This window comes from Pogona vitticeps, chromosome 2 (genome assembly GCF_051106095.1).
Source record: "Pogona vitticeps strain Pit_001003342236 chromosome 2, PviZW2.1, whole genome shotgun sequence".
Taxonomy (NCBI): domain Eukaryota; kingdom Metazoa; phylum Chordata; class Lepidosauria; order Squamata; family Agamidae; genus Pogona; species Pogona vitticeps.
Window position 1 is genome coordinate 215,422,516 of NC_135784.1, and position 20,038 is coordinate 215,442,553.

General features: G+C 40.8%; 1 protein-coding gene across 1 annotated transcript in view; it reads left to right on the forward strand.

Annotated features, from left to right (window-relative positions):
- Window positions 1-18,866, forward strand: part of CAAP1 (caspase activity and apoptosis inhibitor 1) — a 50,234-nt gene extending 31,368 nt beyond the window's left edge. The window contains exons 5-6 of the mRNA XM_072992040.2: window positions 391-464; window positions 17,165-18,866. Of these exons, the coding sequence (XP_072848141.2) occupies window positions 391-464; window positions 17,165-17,508 (418 nt within the window). The 3' untranslated portion in view covers window positions 17,509-18,866. The remainder of the gene's footprint in view (window positions 1-390; window positions 465-17,164) is intronic.
- The last annotated feature ends 1,172 nt before the right edge of the window (window positions 18,867-20,038 follow it).

A 20,038-nucleotide genomic window follows, 5' to 3' on the forward strand; every position in this document is an offset into this window, starting at 1 on the left:
AAACCGTTTTCTCTAGAGTCTTAGTCCATCACTGTATCCACTACACCAAACTGGGAACTCTTTCTCTGGGAATTATTCCACCTTTAGTGAGTAGAAATACAGTGGGTGGGATCACGGGCTGATGTAGCTGATGTAACCGATTGTAGGTTCAGTAAAATGAGACAAAATAAAAATTGCTATTTCTCCTCCAAAATGCCTAAAAATATCTCAAATAACGGTTTGCATCCCATCCATCTAAGTTTTTTTTTAAAAAAGTAGGCCATATCTCATGAAATAAAGAAAATAATAAAACAGTAGGGTGGGGTAAAAGAATATTGATTTGCTTCTGAGGGGTTTCTTTTTATAAATGTGAAAAGTATGTTAACGTAAATATATTTTATTTGTCCACAGGCAAGACAATAGCATAGATTCTACTTCTTCACTGAAAGAAGACAACAAATTGGAAGGCTTGGACTCAAAACAAGGTAGGAACTGAGGAAGATCAAATATTTCTGATGTTAGGCAGGGGGTTCTGAATAGTGATAATGTGGTGATGGAAGAATGGGGGAGGGGGAAGTGCTTTGAGGTATCTTTGTAAATGTCATATGGATTGTCAGCATACCAATACAGAATAATATACCTAATGGGAAGAAATAAAATTACTTCAGAGGTATGGGGTTCGCAGACTGTTGTTAGCTATTAGACAAAACAAAAGTTTTGTTACCTACAATATAAAGAATATAGAACCTAAGACTGGGTTTCATTTTTGTGATTAACTAAATATATAAAAACCTACATATTTGCAGAATGGCTAGAGCATTTTGTCTTAATCCTGGCAGTATAATGCTCCAGGCTTCCTAATTGTAGCTCCCTGATTTGCTTCTGTATAAGCTAGTATCCTCATCCCCTCCTTTACCTGATGCTAAACAAATGTCAGCAATGTGGGAAGGAACAGGAATTGCTTCTTTCCCGTAAGCAGGAAAGTTCATTCTTTTCCACAGTAGTGCCCCTGAACACATCCCTTTACTTCTTCTCTTGTGAGTGAAAGGCTGTCATGAATGAATGACTTCACCACTAAACAAAAAAGTAATGTCTGTACCTGAGGATATCAGTGATGAAGGCAAAATGTGTCTCCTGTGCCTGTCACTGTAGGAGGCAGCCCAATGAGGAGGCAGGTTTAGGATCAGACAGGAACACACCTTAACTATTAGCAGAGAAGAAAATGAATTGACTGCTGAGACTTGACAATCAGCTTGACACACAAGGAGCCCAGATTGAGATTCTTAGGGGTTTTTACTTCTTTATCTAGTGATCAGATCTGTATGCAGCTGGTCAGCCAGTATCTTATTCCTGGCAAAAAATATCCCCAGTAATGCTCAGAGATTCTGAGAAAAGAATGTCCCACTGCTCCTTAAAGTAGGTAAAAGCATCCAATAAGGAGAATTGAATTTGATTAAACTGGAATCATAACTCAGCTGAGAGATTAGCAAGATGCTCTAACTTTGTGAAGAATACTTTAAATATTGCTTGTTGTACTCTCGGGAATGACCTCTGAATTGACATGTTTCCTCCAGACTTCCTCTCTTCCTTCTCTGGTATCAGAGGGGATTGATGATTTGTTGCAGATGATTGCTTCTTTGTCCTTTTTATGACTTTATCAGCCACCGTTTTCAGTGATGGCTTTGGGCAATGACAACAGTGCTAGTGTTAGTTTTTAAAGAGCTTTTGAGAATGTGCAGGCATAAATTGTAAAACTTAGTAACTGTTTGTTTCCCACACTGGAACCTGCGATGTCAAAGCTGGAAAGTACAAAAGCCAAAGGGTAAGCAAAAAGAGAGAGAGAGTGAAAAGTGGTTAGTAAAGAGAAATTAATATCTGGAAATGAATCTCACTATTTTAGTAGAAGGAATAAATAGAAGTTATCAAAATGAAAAAGATAATGAGAAAAATGCCATCAGAGACTTTTATTACTGTGTAAAATTATAGCTGCAAAAAGGGAAATGAAGCAGTTAGGCTAATTAAACATTTGTTAAGCCGGTAAGGCTGTGTGATTATTGTGCATCTTATTTTCATGGAGGTTTCCAACACCCAAAGAGAGAATCCAGGTTGATTGTACCTTTAAGGTTTAGGGCATTTCTGATTCTTAAGGATGAGGTAATGTTTTTAAATAGCTTGGTGTCATTCTTCAGGTCAGCAACTCTTTCACTTGGGTCACTTGACCTGTGGCAAATAAAGATGAGTGTGCTGGAATGCAACTTCTGAACTTTGAACCAGGCTTATTCCAAACAGGATGTTTTCTCTCTTTGGAAAGATTCTGTGTAGCTGAACAATGTATTAAGTAAATATGGACTAGTGCCCTGTAGCAAGGCAAAAGAATTTTCATTCTTTAATCCTATTGATTCCTATTGCTTTTGATCTTTCACACACTTTGTTTCTGGCAAGTTAAAAGCACCGAGGCGGTGTTTGGAGTTCGTGGCTGTCTTTCTGAAGGCAATCTGCGGAAAAGATTAAAAACTACACCTTACAGATTAAAGTTGGATATTTGATGTTGCTTTTTGGCAATTGCTTCTCAGAAGGCTGTAGGTGATAAAGGTATATTTCGCCCGGATGTCTAATGCAACCTTTTAGGGGCACCATTTTGTAGATGTGGTAAATGTACCTCAAAAATGGGAAATCCCATCCATTGCTAGGTAGCTCAGATTTTTCTGAGCTACTAACATTTTGTTTAAAAAGAAAAAGAACACAAACATTTGACTCTTTCGTATGTAAACTTTTTAGAGACGGAGGCAGGCAACTGATTATCTATCCCTGGTGATACAGCTAACATCATGCTACTCATGTTAGAAGAACAATGAACAGATGTTTGAAGGCTGTTCATTGTTCTGAGACTGTGACCAACCCTCAGTATCAAGGCAGCCAGCCCAGGTAGCCTTCCACTCTATCCCTGCTGTTGAATGCCAGGTCTGTGTCCAATAAATCCCAGGTAATTTACGACCTTATCCTGGAGGAGGATGCAGACCTGGCATGCATAACCGAGACGTCGATTAGCGGGGAGGGGGGTCCTCCCCGGCTCTCATCTGTCCGCCCAGTTATGCTGTCCAGCACCAGGGTAGACTGGAGGGGCGGGGGGGAGTAGCCATAGTATATAAATCCAGTTTACAGGTTACCAGATGCTCCTCGGTGGTAAGGCCGGGTCTAGAGACACTCCACATGTCGATTGGGGCCAGGGATGGAATTGGGATTTTGCTGTGTTATCGCGCTCCCTGTAACTCAGCGACTTCCCTTCTGGAGCTGGCCGACTGTCTCCGCGGCACTGTTGGGATCCCCAAGGCTTTTGGTCTTGGGTGATTTTAACGTGCATGTGGGGGCAAAGGTTACCGGACCAGCTCTTGAGTTCCTGGAAACCATGGCTTCCTTGAACATGTCCCAACATGTCAACGGCCCCACCCACGTGGGTGGCCATACGTTGGATCTGGTCTTTTCCACCACCTGGAGCGAGTGTGGTCTGGTGGTGACCGACCTCGTGTCGCTCCCCTTGTCATGGTCAGATCACCATCTGGTAAAATGTAATGTTTCCGTGGCTCTCCCGCCTTGCAGGGAGCAGGGACCTATTTTCATGGTCCGCCCTCGAAGGCTACTGGATCCTGTTGGATTCCTGGATGCCATGAGAGGGGTCACAGCTGACCTGGCTAGCGTTCCTGTTGACGCTCTGGTTGACAGCTGGACCATGGCTGCCACCAGGGCCGTAGACATGATCGCACCTAAACACCCTCTCCGTCACAGAATGCGCCTGGCGCCTTGGTTTAACCAGGAGCTCCGAGCTCTGAAGCGACATAGGAGAAGGCTAGAGTGTAAGTGGAGGAAGGACCCGACGGATTATAATTGGATAGCTGTCAGGGTCGCAACTAACCTTTACCTCTCTAAGGTGTAAAGGCTGCTTGTCGATCTTACTTCGCTAACCGGATAAGCGAAGCGTCCAATCAGCAGGCGGAGTTATTCCGTATAGTGTGCGACCTATCCGGAACTGGTCTTGGTGATAGGCCTCCCCCTAGTTTCTCACCTGACCAGTTTGCAGCCTTTTTAAAATCTAAAGTGGAGGCCATCTGCCAGGACCTCTCTCCTTTTTTGAATACAGTGAGTCGAGCAGAGATGTCCAGCGCTCCGTCTTGCCCGGTGACTTTCAACACCTTTCAGCCTGTCACGCCTGATTCGGTGGCCAAGGTGCTTGACCGCTGTCGAGCCACCACCTCCTCCCTTGACCCTTGCCCGGCCTGGCTAATCAAGGCAGGCAGGCCGATAACAACAGAATGGGCCACTGTAATAATAAATGGGTCTTTCCTTGAGGGCAGGTTTCCTTCTGCCTTCAAGGAAACACTCATTAGGCCCATAAGAAAGAAACCTAGTTTGGCGGCAGACGAAATTGGCAATTATAGGCCCGTCGCCAATGTTTCTTTCATGAGCAAAGTGGTGGAGAGGGTGGTGGCCGACCAGCTTCAAGCTCTCTTGGAAGAAACGGATGCCCTGGATCCATTTCAGTCGGGCTTCAGGCCGCGCCACGGAACAGAGATGGCATTGGTCACCCTGTACGATGACCTATTGAGGGAGGCTGACAGGGGAAAAACTTCTCTGTTAGTCCTTCTCGACATCTCAGTGGCCTTCGATACCGTCGACCACGATATCCTCCTTGGGAGGCTCTCCGAGCTGGGAATTGGTGGCCTGGCGCTTGCCTGGCTCCGTTCCTTCTTGGGGGACCACCCCCAGAGAGTTCAGCTTGGGGAGAGTGTCTCGGCCCCGTGGAGTCTCAATTGTGGGGTTCCACAGGGGTCGATTATCTCCCCAATGCTGTTTAATATCTTTATGAGGCCGCTAGGTGGGGTCATCAGGAGATGTGGGGCGTCGTGTCATCAGTATGCGGATGACACCCAGCTCTACATCTCCTTTACACCAACTGCAGGTGATGCCGTCCTGTCCCTCAGCGCTGCCTGGGGACCGTACTGGAGTGGATGCAGGAGAACGGGCTGAGCCTGAACCCGGACAAGACGGAGGTCTTGAGGGTGGGTGCCCCCACTGTTGGCGGCTTGGGTGACTCTTGTTAGGGGGGTGACCTTTGCCGCAAGGAGTGGGGTTCACAGTCTGGGTCTCCATCTGGACCTGGCGCTCTCCATGGAGACTCAGGTGGCGTCGGTGGTCCGCACCGCCTTTTTTCATCTCTGGCGGATAGCCCGGCTGAGACCCTATCTCGATGTGGGGGCGCTCACCACCTTGGTCCATGCACTCGTAATCTCAAGATTAGACCACTGTAACGCGCTCTACGTGGGGCTACTTTGGAGGCTGATGCGGAAACTCCAAATGGTGCAGAATGCAGCGGCCAGACTCCTAAGTGGAGCGCGAAGATACCATCACATTTCTCCTATTCTGGCCGCGCTGCATTGGCTGCCCATTCGGTTCCGCGTTGGCTGCCCATTCGGTTCCGCTTACTCCCACCCAGTTCTACCCGTGTCACTCGTGCGAGCCAGGAGGTGAGGCTGAGGAGCCTAACGCCGAGGGAGGCCCGGAAGGAAAAAACAAGAAACCGGGCCTTCTCGGCGGTGGCTCCTTGCCTCTGGAACAACTTACCTCCTGATATTCGCGCAGCTCCCTCACTGGGGATTTTCAAGAAACAACTGAAAACATGGATGTTCAGGCAGGCCTTCCCCCTTTCCACCTAATACTTAATTATTATTTTTTCTTTCTGCTATAATATACCCTGTTTTTCACCATCTTTGGGAAAAAATGTATTCTATCTTTTAATTATTTTATTTATTTATTTATTTATTTATTTAATTATTTATTTATTTAATTAATTAATTTATACCCCGCCTATCTGGCCCACCGGACCACTCTAGGCGGCTTCCAAATATAAAATCAAATAATAAAACATAGACAAATACATAATAATCAAACAAGAACAGCAGTAAAGATAAAAAGGAAAAGTAAGAAAAAAATCAAGAGTTGGCTGGAGGGAAGGCCTGAATAAACAGCCATGTTTTTAATTGGGTTTTAAAGGTGCCCAGCGTATGTTATATTTATGATATGTTATTTGTTTAATTTTTTAGTGTGTGTTGTAAGCCGCCTAGAGTGGTCACAATTGACTAGATAGGCGGGGAATGAATGAATGAATGAATGAATGAATGAATGAATGAATGAATGAATGAATGAATAAATAAATAAATAAATAAATAAATAAATAAATAAATAAATAAATAAATAAATAAATAATGCTTCTAGCTGGCTCTCCAGGCTTGCAGCCTCCATTTTGGAGACTGCAATCTTTCATGCCATGAACATCTGACTGGGAAGATTACTGGCCTTTTCTGCTTCTCTCCTTCCCAGGTGTTATAACATCCAGCCGTATGAAAAAGTCTGAAGGAGTTGAATGCTTAATGTTTTTCTCCTTCTAAAAAATATGTTGGTGACTCAATAAAGGTATCACCTCTGCTTTTCAACTTTACTTATAGGTCACACAACTAAGTTTCTCATTTGTTCCCCCCCCACACACACAATAATTAGGCTAGTCACTCTGAATCATCATCATCATCATCTTTGAACTGCAAAGCTGGAAGGGACCCCTGGGTCATCAAGTCCAGCCCAGCTGTTTCCAATGCTGGCTTGTTTGGACACATTCCAATTAAATTATAACTACATCCGAGGTTGGTGCATTATGCAAAGCTATTATTTTACGTTTGTTTTTCCATTCTCACAAAGGAAGGAATGAAGTGAGATGGGAGTCTGTGTGTACAGTGTGGTTTATTAAGCTGAGATCCTTAGCTTGCATGCAGCATCCCAAGACTGCCAATGTTTGGTTGAATTCCTGCTCATTGATCTGGTTCTGATGAAAGTGTGGCTTTTCTACTAAAAATACTTTTCTGCACCAATTCAGCACAGGATGAACGGCTTTCAGGTTTTTTTTGGATAGGCTTTTTGGATAGGTTTTTTTGGATAGGCATAACCTGTACATATGAGGAAAGGAAGCATGTTAGTCTAGCTAGTCTAGCTTTTTTTCCTATCACCAAGAGGAAAGTAACAGTCCTGAAGAGAGCTGAGCACATTATATGTGTAGCCATTCTACATGACTGGAAAACTGGGGTTTACTTCCAGGGTTTTGAGTCATATAGAAAGTCTCCACACATAGCAGAGGTACAGTACTCCTTTTTAGAGTACTGCTCTGTGAAAAGAATGGTGGGATGAAGAACGTCCTCACTCCTTTTTTGTGTGTCCTGAAAGCTTCAATAGGACTTCTGTTTATAGACTATAATTGTTCCTAATTGTCTAAATATATTCTTGGTTTTTATAAAACTGGTAGAGTGGTTTACTTTCCAGTTACTTTAAGAAATGTTATCTCCTACTTTAGAAGGGAAGAGCATTTATTATACATTTCTCTTAGTGTTCTGTATTGATTTTTCTTTCCCCTCCAGATACCAGTTATATCATAAAAAGTCAAAGGAAATATGTTTTTCTAAAGATTTTCTTCCCAACTCGTAAAAACAATACCCAGGCACACACACTTGAACTTGCACACACACACACACATACACACACAGGGAAAATTAACGACATTTCCTTCAAAAAAAAGATTTGAAACCTGAGTAGAATTTTTAAAGCCTTCCCTCTTCATTTTTACTTGAGAGGAAAAGCAGTCTTGCTTGAACTCATTCTGGAACCAGTGCAGATTAATTTTAGTCATATGTATTCTGGTGCTCGGTCTTTGCTCAGAACTTGCTGTGAATGGAAAGTGTTGCATAAAAAGTTCAAGCAGAGAATGGTGCTTTTTTTGTGTGTGTGAGATCCCTTTTGCTCCTTCACCCGTTTCTCCAAAAGAAACCCTCACACACATATAGGTAGTTAGTCTTGTGATATGGTACACTATTTGTGCCAGAAGCAGTGAAATATTTAACATGCTTGGAGAACCTTTTGTTTTCAGAATTTTTCAGAATAAGTAAAGACTAGTGTGTGTTGGGCACAGAATTTTCATTATAAGACAGAGTATAATGAAAAATTACTGTTGCAATTTTGCAAAAGTGAAAGGCTGTGTATTAGCAAGTTGTAAGCATGCTAGTCTTATGAAATCATTTTCTCTCTACTGCCTCTCTCTATGTTCTGAAACGTTACACTCTAGTCAGGCAAATAAGTAACATGTAACTAATAAAGTTTCAATGACTTTGATTTCTAAATTTTGTGAAATTGTTTCATTTCCTTGCTCTCCTCCCAACTCCTTTAAAAACTTTATTTTAATTATTTGGGCATTTGACTGTACTGTTTAAAAAAATCACTCAAAGTATGCAATTGCAAAACTGCCACTTATTTTCTCAAGATTTTGTTATGTTCTGTATTTCTGGGCTTTGGAGAAGAAATAGGAAGTGCCTTCTCCCTACTTTTCTTCTTCCCAACCCCTGAACTGGTGTTCATAGTAGTTGAGTGTGGATACAGTAGAAACATCCTCTAGTGCAAACCTGGGCAAAGTGCGGTCTGAGAGCCACATACGGTCCGTGAACCGCTCCTGTCCAGCCCGCTGGTCGTCACTTCAGTCCGGTGTTCAAGCACTTGTTCAACAGACTGGATTTCTCTCACTGAACAAATTGAACATGAAAACCATTTATAGCTTTTTTGTCTAAATTTGATCAGTTGCTTATCTTTAACATAACGCAAAAACCTCTTTAGTATTTGTGAAGATTAACAAGTTTAAAATAAAAACAATCATAACATCCCTGTTTCATTTTATTTTTAAGTAAAGTTGGTTCGGCTCCCGAACACAGTTCAGATTTTTCATGTGGCCACCTATAGAAATTAATTGCTCACCCCTGTTCTAGTGGTAGGCTGATACAGGCTGTCAGTAACATATTGTCATGGTGGTGGCTTACAAGTAAGGAGTGTGTCAGTAGGGCCATAACACCAACTATTCAGGCTTCTGTGCTGCATATAAAGTCTAAAGCATTGGATTGGGATGTTCAGTATGCTATAGTAGTGGTTTTCAAACCTGGATGCTCAGGGATGATAATAAGTCCCAGGATCACTGACTGTTGGCCGTTTTGCGTGTGGCTTCTGAAAGGTGCAGTTAACATCTGGATGCTCAGGTTTCAGAATGAGCGTCCTATACCAATTTCCCTTTCTCCATCACTCTGCCTCTTTCCATCCTCACCTTTGTTTTTGTCTTGTTTTGGGGTCTTCTCTTCATGACTTTTGCATTTGGAAAAATATCTCCATACACCTCCAGCGAGAAACACTAACACTGCTTTAGTGGTTCGCAAAACTATGCTTTTACAGCATGCAGGTGAACCTCAAAATCTGAGATGCAGCCCCATATCCTTTCTGCACTTGTGGCCATGGAGCAAGTAGTGGTCAAGGCTAAACCTATGATGCATTCAGCTGCTTACTAGAAATGGCTGCAGATATTCTACTGGATTGATTGTATTTTTTCGTGTATAAGACAATACCTTTGTCTAAAATCTTTAGACTAAAAATTGAAGGTCATCTTATACACAGAAGTAAGCTGAGGAGAGAACAAAATGGCCCATATCTTCCCTCAACAAACAGGCTTCCTTCAGTCACGAGGCTTAGCTTCCTACAGTCAGGAGACTTAGCTTCCTCCAATCATGAGCCTTATGGAACTGATGTCAGCTGATGCTGAACATTGGAACACACCTCATTGGAGGTGGAGCTATAGGCAGTGATCCGATACAACAGGGACTGAGCCCAGAGACTTGAATACTCAAATCTAAGTTAGGATTTCTTAGGTTTTGGGTTAGAAAAGTGGGGGGGGTGTCTTATAAACAGAAAAATACAGTAAGTCCTACTGTTCCCCCCAGCTGCTAAATCTGTGCTGAATGTGCAGTTTGCAATATATGCTGCAGATTAGCACACAGCACAAGGTAGGAAGTTTCTGAATTCTTGGAAGTCATTCCATTCTCTGCAAAGTATCCTGGAAATCAGAGGTATTTTCCCCTTCCCAGTTGGTATACTTGGCCCAATCTTTAAGTAAGGACTCAACAGAGATAAGACAAAATGTCTGGGCTAATAAGGAACATTAAGGAGTTAATATGATTCTCAAAATATACCTTCTGGTGGCAGATGGATGATGGGTATTTTGCTTTTCTAGAAAATACATGACATAGCAGTGCAGTTAAAGACATATGGAACAGATAGGAGAGCCATTGCTTCCTTTCACTTTTCATTTCGGAAAACCTCTTGGGAGCCAAAGATTGTTTGAAGACTGGAACCACTCTACAAGTTGCCACTTGGCCATTCTTAATGTGAAGGACATTTGGGTTTTCTACTTAGTGCTAATTCAGCCAGTGCTCCCTTTAGAACCAAAACCTTCATAAGACTGAACTCCTTTGGTCCCCAGGAAGGGCAATTCCAAGACAGTTTTGCATTAGTTTACAGTATACAGTGGGGTCTTGACTTGAGAACTTAATCCGTATTGGAAGGCGGTTCTCAAGTAAAAAAGTTCTCAGGTCAAATCTGCATTTCCCATAGGAATGCATTGAAAACCATTTGATCCGTATCTGCTCTTTTCCGTCCATAGAAACTACTGTAATGGGAAGCTGCTATTCTGCCTTCGACCACTAGAGGGGGATATTTTGTTTCTTTTTTTCTTAGGTCAAGAAAGGTTCAGGGAAGGCAGGGAAAATACAGTCCAGGCAGTACAAGTACCAGGCAGTCTGAAGACTGTCTCCCAGTCCACTCTCTAAACGCTGGGAGGAGTGAGGAAGCAGACAGGCACCCTTTTCACTGGCCAACAGTTAACTGAAAGTTCAAATTTTGCACTTTCCCTGCCTCCCACGTGGGTTTTTTTCAGTTCTTAACTCAAATCTAATTATGTAAGTCAAGTCAATATTTTCCTATGAGAGTGGTTCTTAAGTCAAAATGTTCTTAACTCGAGCCGTTCTTAAGTCAAGACCCCACTGTATCAGTGACTGTGGGGCTGGTGAGCAATAGGAGTAGGTTAGTAACACTTCCTGCTTTAGAGATCTGAAAGTCACAGTGACAGAAAAGGCAATGGCTAATTATGTTTTTTTTTTTTAAAATCAGTCCGGAAAGAGAAAATATTTTAGTCCAAATGGGGAAAAGTTCATTATAAACAGAATCCCAAAGAAAGAAAATGACAGGAAAGTATTGATAAAGCACATAATTATTTCTAGGTGTTCTGGTCTAGTGCTATCCTTTTATTATCATAAATGGAGTACAAGAGATTTAAAATTAGTGCAATGTAACTTTAGTCTTTTCCTCCAGTGGAGCTATCTGGTGTTAGTTTGTATTTTTAAACCCATTTCAATAATAATCTTGGTCACTGTTTAGTGACATTCATCTTGTCGTCAGTGTGGTTCAAATAGCCAAATATAAACCATTTCCCCAAATATTTTCTAAATGTGTGAATCAGGACTGCTGAGAGTACATGTGCCTTGTTGCATTTTACAAAGGAATAGAATGCTGTGACCTACTGCTGTAAATTGAGGACTTGTGTATTTTAATTGTTTGCTTTTGCCAAGAGTAAATTTTTGACAATCTTTTTCTCATTGTCTCTTTAAAAACATTGCACGTAGCATATCTCCTGAATATCAACATATTGATCTTGGAACATAATAGGCTATATGTCCTTTAAGATGTACCAGTGAGTAAGCAGGCTTTGTAGATCCCTTTTTAGTATAGGTAGTGCATTCCGATTTTTGTCTAGACTTATAAGTTGATGCGTTTCACTATGAATATTTAATACCTCCGTTTCAAATACATTAAAAAATATTGGTTCCTATACGCATGTAGATCCTTTAATGTCTCATCATGTAAAAACTTCCAGATGAATATGTGGATTGACTATTTTATTAAATATTGTGTTTTTGAGGCAGTAATACATTTCTGTCTATGGTGTTCGATCTGATTACGTTTTTTACATGGGTAAGCTATAATTTCATTGTCCAGTCAGCCTCACCCATGATTATAATTCACTTCCAAGTAACTTTGTGTAGCATTCAGATCTGATCCTGCTGTGTATGGTAAGTTTATTTGATCATATTAATTGGTCAAAATTGGTCAAAATGGAAAAAGTCGGTTCTGATCAATGGCAACCCTTTTCAGGGTTTTCCAGGTAGAGAAAGCTCAGAAGTGATTTACCATTCTCTTCCGGGAGCATCCTGGTACTGTGCAGCTTGCCCAAAGCCACACAGGCTGGCTCTGCTCACAAGAGGCACAGCAAGGAATCAAACTCCCACCTTCTGGCTCCTCAGCCAGAAACGTAAATCACAGAGTTGTCCAGCCAGCTGGTATTTTGTTTATAAGAATAACAAATAAGTTAGTTTAATTTTCCATATAAGATAATTAGAAGAACAAGTTACAGTATTTCAATGTCATTATAAAGTAGGGAAATGAACTCTTCAGGTTGCTAGACCTCAGTCCAGTCTATCACATGATTCTTACCTATCACACACAGATCATATGAAAAGATATGAGCAAATTATTAATATTTAAAATATTTATTTATTTTAAATATTTTTATTCCATCTTTCTCCTTAAAAAGAACCCAAGGTGGCTAATGGAATAAGCTTTGCTATGCTGCTGATTTGTTCCTCATTGTTGTCAGGGTAAAAGTATGAGCTGTCTTGTAACAAATTACAGCATAATGAAAAGTTTTTAAAAGGCCACGCCCCACCTCATAGAGGGATTCTTGGCTTCATGTAATATGTGACCATCATCAAATAACAGGTAATTAGTTGGTGTGTAACTGTTCATTGATCAATGTGCCATCCTTACTGTGCGAGATTAGACAGGCTATTCCCAACAGTAGAAAGAATGATAAAAGAATGAGATTGAGTTTACCTAACTTAAAATGCCCCAACAAATTTGTAGTTGCCACCATCTACTAACGTAGCAGGATAGTTGATATACATTTGGTAGGAGAAGTCTGATTGGGTTACCAGATCACCACTCTGCCCACTCCTAGTCTTCACTTTGCCCAGCTCCCCAACAGGTCGACATATTCTTTTTCAGTTCAGTCAGTGAACCCAAAGCAGTGCAAAGTGAGGTGAAACAGTATAGCTTTTAACTTTTAAAAAGTAGGTGTATTGACAAAAATACAACAAATATAAAATTTATATTCAGAGAAACATGATTACTGTTTCCTACTATCTTGTTCCTGTACTCGCTAAGTGTATAGATAGGTTCCAGCTCTTAAGTTCGTCAGAAGATCCACTCTAGGGAATATAATATTAATGCTTGGAATGTTAATATCTGAAAGGATTTTTTTCTGTTACTACTTTGGATCAGCAGAAAATAATTACACTTACTGTGTCCATGTCTGCAAGGGTAAATACCATGTTTGCCTGAAAATAAGACAAGGTCTTATATTATTTTTTGCTTTAAAAATGCATTAGGGCTTATTTTCGGGGGATGTTTTATTTTTTTCAAGAACAACGATCATTTATTCAATTACCATAATTTATTTTATTTATTATTATTAAATTATTCCCGTTCTCCTTCCCCTTCTTTAAATGTACCTGGGGCCACTTCCTCCAGAGGTGCTTCCGCTGCTGCCAGGAGGCGCCACGGTGGTGGCTTGGGTTCCTCCAGTGGCGGTGCCTGGGCTGAGGCTCCCGTCGGGGGTGGCGGGCGCTGGGTTTGTTTTGCAGGAAACAACGGCAGCAGTGAAGGGGGAAGCGTTGGTGTGGAAGGGGGCGGGGTCCGAAGCCCACGAGCCCAGTTGAGGAAAGGGCAGTGGCTGCTTCAACATATGGCCCTGCCAGCAGCACCCAGCACTGAAGAGGAGGGTTAAAAGATTAACAAGAGGAGGGTTAAAAGAGTTACAGTAGCTTACATTAAAATATAGTAATTAGTCTTTAAGGTGCCACAACCCCCCTCTCTCTCTCTCTCTCTTTGCTTTTGTTTTGTATTTAATAAACACTGAAAATACTTCAAAGAAAACATATTTTTTAGCCTCAGACCCCCCATCTTCATCAGATTACACTAACCCCACCTTTACATGGTTATTGTAAAGATTACCGAGTTGATATACATCAAGCACTTTAAAAACAGCCCTTAACCATTCAATATGTATAACACACACACACGGGGTGGATAAAAATCAATGATTTTAAAAATCAGATTGATTTAAATCATTATTAAAGCACATTTTAAATTTTTAAAAATCAGGTTTTTAAAATTAATAATAAAAATATGATTTTTATTTAAATCACAATCCTGGCAATAGCTTACAGTTCAGGGAATGTTGAAAGATTGCTTCAGCTGAAGACTGGAAAATAAATAGTACTGAGTTAATCAAAATACTAAGCTCTCTACCTATATGGGAAGTGGCCCGTGAAATGCCGCTTGGACAATCCCCATATCAGGAGATTAGGTAGGTGTGAAACAAACGTCATCAGGTACTGTTGCCTCCTAAGGAACGAAAGCAGGATGGAATATTGGGCCTTAACAGTAATAAAACGCCAGACTTAGAATTTAATCACTAATTTTCCTGGCCAATACAAAATGTCAGCTTAGAGCAAGCTCACATTTATAATTAAAATGTGCTGTTCAGAATGTACTCATTCCTTGTAAAGAGTGTGGCCAGCCATTATTTCCATACCCCCTTACACATTTTTATGTGTGGGGTTGTTTTCTCAAAACCAGACGTAACATCCAATCAACTCCACTTTTCCTGGTCCTCAGGAGGGCTGGTCCCTTGGTCAAGAAATAAGAGTCCTACCAGAGAGTTAGGTAAACAAGGTGTTGGAGATCCAGAGACACAGCCCAAAGTCAAGCAGTACAACAGTCATTGTGGCCAAAAAGTCATACTCAGTCAGAAGAAACATTGTATCCAGAAATCCATAGTCCCAAACAGATGTTTGTATAGCTGGTATGTATGATTCATTTGGCCAGCTTTTAGGGAAGGGATGCTATCTGGGAGGATCTGCATGGCCCATTCATTCCTCATCCATGTCAGGTCCTCACTGAAGGACGCAACTTTCAGGATTGTGAAAGCTTTGAAAAAATGTCCTCTCCTCATCCTAAAACAGCTCGGGGGATTGTGGAGGAATCATGGTAGAGCCGTTGCTCTGTCTTCCCTGGATGGTACATGTTGTCTTTTGATATAAAAAGAAATATGGGTATTGAGGGATAAAGACAGCTCTCTGAGGTCCAGAGATAGCCATGTGTAGCAGTTGGACATCTAGAAGTTGGCCACTCTGGATTAGAGGCCATAAAGGGGTGGGTGGGAGTCATACTAATTTGAATGCTGATTGGATATTAGATTATTAATGTGTTGTTCTCATTCAGTGAAAATATGTTGCAGGGGAAATAAAACAATCAGGGATGAGCATGAAGAAAGATTTAAGAAGCTGAAGCTTTGTTGAGATTGATAAAATTATACACAAGATGTTAAGAATATGAGCATTGAACAGAAATTGACAAGAAATGTAGTTCAGATGGAGAGATATGCTTAGCCGGTGCATAATTTTGGTATTTGCTGCTACAGATGGTGATGATAGCTATTCATATTAAAGATTTTAGATAAGACCTGGGCAGTTTTGATGAGTCTGGCGACCAGTTTCACCTTTAGGTAGTGAAGTAACAGTGGTGCACCCATCTGTTACTTCACTGACAAATTCAGCAACAAATTGTGCCACTGAAATCCCCATTTATTTTGCTTGGTTTAAGGAGAGCGTTCAGAGTTTCCTGGTGAAATTTTCATGCAAACTTTTCCTTAATCACTCAAAGCAAGCATAATTTTAAAAGCTTGTTATAAGTGGGGATTTCCTGGGCTACTGCTGAAATGTATGTGTATGGTTTTCAGCCCCCTTCCCTGGGAGGGGTGCAAAAATGACCTTGGGGGCCATGTGGGTGACACATTGCTAACACATGTTTTAAACGAATTATTTGAAGATATTATCAATGGTGGTTAACCATAATATCTGTGAACGGAATATCCATATTGGAGACAAGCGGCAAGAGTTGGTCTTTGCCATCTTTTTCTCATTCACTTCCCAAGATCATCTGATTGGTTACAGGTGGCAATGAAGTACTGGACCTCTTGGGCCTGTGGCCTGTTTGACAAAGCATTTCTTACATTTATACACTGTAATATATATAGAGTGGTCGCAAGACCAGATAGGCGGGATATAAATAAAATAAATAAATAAATAAATAATATACACTTACATTTATATACTGCTGTTTTTCTGGATTAAAAAGCTCTGTTGGGCACATCACCAAGATAAATATTTAATGAAGGAACTTCAAAAAATATGTAATTGCTTATCCAAGGACAAGTTGTCAAAGAACTCGATGTATTATTGTTACAATGTTTTTTTAGAAAATTGGAGATGTGTAATTAGTTGCTTGCCTCAAGTTCTGTTCAGACTTTATTAAAATCCTTAGCTTAGTTTCAAAGTTCTGTGTACCTAAGGGGGTTTGGGACTGGTATGTGAAGAATACCAGTTTATCATGCCACACAGTTATTCTGCCTTGGAAAAGCAGCATGAGCTACAGAACTAGCTTTTAAAGACAATGTACACACAATGTCTGGGCCTTGGAGATCACATCCAATGTTTTTCAGATCACATCCAATGTTTTTAACCAAAACTGACCAAATAAGATTGTCCTAATTGTTCTCAAGATAAATTAAACTAAAATATTCCATCTTAAATTCTTTCCACCAACGTCTCTAATAAGTATATCAGGGCACTGATAAACTGTATTATTTTTGTTACAGTGTATAAAGTAATTTCTATGACAATTTTTAAGCTGTACTACAGGAATTAACTTTACTTCTAAAATAATAAACAGTAGTTGGTCCCAAGGCTCTCCACATCAACTTTCATTTTGTAATGCAGGCGCGTCCTTGTGATATAAAACCTTATGACATTTTAATTAGGAAAATAGATCATGCAATTCCATACGATGGAATAAATTTTCCAAGCACTGCTGCTTTGGTCTACTGCATGTTCTTCTAAATTGGAATAAAAATGCATTAAAACTTGTCTAAATTAAATCAGTCTTAATTTAGGGGGAGGGCAGAAGAGAGAGAAACTGTTGTTTTTAATTTATAGATGACCTTTCCTATACTTTAAATCTGTGCAAGGGAGTATTTGTGCATGCAGGCAGTATTTTTGCAAGGTGAAACGCAGTTCTTTGTGTTCGGCTTCTGAATTTCTTTCTACTTAAGTTTCAGGAAAAGGAGAAGATAGTGATGTTCTCAGCATCAATGCAGATGCCTATGACAGTGACATTGAAGGCCCATGCAACGAAGAAGAGAATCCAGATGTGACAGAAAAGACAATCAGAAGTGGAGATGGCCAGATAGATGACCTTCAAAAGGACATTGAGAAAAGTGTCAATGAGATCCTGGGGCTTGCTGCATCCTCCCCAAAGGAGTCTAAGGGAGCAACATTAGCTGTTCCTCCAGCAGATGATATTCAGCCGTCAGCACAGCAGCTGGAGCTCCTGGAGCTTGAGATGCGCGCAAGGGCTATTAAGGCCCTCATGAAAGCTGGAGATGCAAAAAAATAGCCCCGGGGCTGTTTCATTTGCAAGATGTCTCTATTTGTTCTGATGGGTGTGATGTTAGCTCCCTTCAGTACTAAAATAGGTTTGGACTCATTTTGACATTCCTCATACAGATCCTTTGTGTATCCTAACTCGTGGCTGAAACAGTTGTCAGCAGTCTGTCATTGCCACCAGAATGCTTCTTTTGTGACGTATAGAAATGGATTGGTTTGATACCGTTTGCCTTATTGGTTGCTTATTCTTTCTCTCAAATTATTTCTCATTGAGATGTATGAAACCCACAGTCATAGACAATATGGATCTCTAGCTATGTTTTAGTACTGCACAGAGCCATAGAAGAGCTGAGAGTCTTTAGGCAACTTGTACTTAGGATGGGTGAGATGTGTTTGGCCTTCTAGATGTTGTTAGATTGTAGTTTCCAAAGGACATCAGCATGGCTAGGGCTAACAGGAGCCAGAGGCGTTTCCAATAACTGATGTATAAGGTTTACTTGTGGGAGTAAAGAAAGAGCCATTGTGCATTACAGGTGTAATGTTTTAGGATGAGCAAGTACTCAGTAGAATCCCGGAGAGCTTTCTAAAACTGTACCCTCAGTGGAATTCTCAAGAGCCTTCTAAAATTGATACAGGATACAGGCAATGCACTGATATGTCTGACTTGTATGATGTGGCACTTAGCCAAAATATTGATGTAAGATCTCAATTGTTCTGGGCCCTAGGATGCTCTCAGTTCTTAGTGTGGGTCATAGCATCCATACTCTGTGTAATCTAGAAAAACACATTGTCTCCCTTAGCTATATCATGTGTGTGCATCTTAAAACATGCTGTAAAGAACTGAAGAAAATGTGGTGCATGAGTATAGATCTGTATGGTGGCCAGTTGCTGAGAACAGATAAAAAAAGAATGGCTAAACTTCAGAAGACTGAAATGCATCCTTAAATTGTAGAAATAACATGGTTTAAAAAACAATGTTTAAACCCCAAACTAAGAAGCTGTAGAAGTACCTGTCCGTTAATACTCCGTGTGCAACAGCTGTTTCCTTTCTTGGCAGCAGTGATACTGTTCTCTTCTTTCATTACTCTTGACATTTTCTAACTTTATTTCTTTTGTAAAATAGACATTTTCTCCTAATTAGGAGAGCTGTATTTATTTGTTACATGTGCGTTCTCCCTGTAAGATGAAGCAGAGCAACGCAGACTCTGAACCGTCCATACAGTTAAATACTGTTGCATCAGTGGTGCAAATTATCAATGGCCCTTATTCAGAATACTTAGCGTAACAACACACCATTTTAAAAAAAGGGACAATGATGATAAAAATCACTGTGTATGAATGGCATAAATAAATGCAATTGACTTCAAATTCTTGTGCATGAAAAGTTTTTGGTTTTTTTTAAAGTTGGAACAGGTAGAGAGAAGATTATGTGTAGCCATTTTGCATGCTCTCTGCCTTCCTTTACAGAGTCTTACTGAGCACTGTGCAGGTGTCTGCATTATGCTGTGGCATAGCAGAGGAAGGGTGATGGAGGTAGGCGGATGGCTAGTAGCTGGTTGAACACTAAACCTCTATTTTAATTGCTCAGTTTTGTTCTCCCACTTCCTTGAGCTTGGGTTGAAAAAGATTGGAACAAAGTTGACTAAGCCCAGTACTGATTAAGAATGAAATATGGCTCAGGGGTAGGGACAGAAGGAAGCAAAGCTGGCTTGAGTGAGAACAACTGGGAATACAATCTTTTTGAACTGGGGACACTTGATGAAGGAAGAAAAATCAGAGGAAGGTGAAATGATTGTGGGGTGATCTGGAAGGGAGTTCAAATATCTTCATGTTGATTTAGTTGGCAGAACTAGCAGCAATAATAATAAAGCTGACCATGTCTCTACAACCGAATAAGAAGTCTAGCGATGAGGGAGACTAAGCAGGGGTATTTTGCATAGGATTGGTGCAAGAGGGGAAACAAAGTAAGGTGTCTATTGGGTTGAGGCTGGTTGTTTGTCCAAGCAGTTAGACCTGTTTGGAAGTTTGCTTATGTGTTTTTGTTTCTTTGTTTGTTCTTGTGCTCTGCTTAGGATATCATGCTCTAGAATGAGTGGCTATTACAGTGGATCCTCTACTTACGGAATTAATCCGTATTGGAACGGTGGCTGCAGGATGAAAAGTCTGTAGGTCGAGGCTCAATTGACCTACAATGCATTGAAAATCGATTAATCCGTAACCGGCTGTTTTTGTTCCATTTTGGTTTTTTTCTGGTCTGTAGGTCGATTCTCTGGCTGCAAGTCGAATCTAAATTTTGCATCCAGAGAAGTCTGTAAGTCGAACCATCTGTAAGTCGAGGGCCCACTGTACCAAAAAACAAGTGAGTCAGTGATTTGGTTGGAGTTGTAGGTGGAAGCTCTAGCTCTAAAATCAGTCATAAGTCCTGAGGGTTTGTGAGCAGGAGTGAGTGAATGGGGAGATTAAAAGAGGAAAAACTTTTGTGGGGATGTAAGAGGAGTCCTGGAGTGCTGTGTAACTGTCTGCATAGGTACGCTACATGG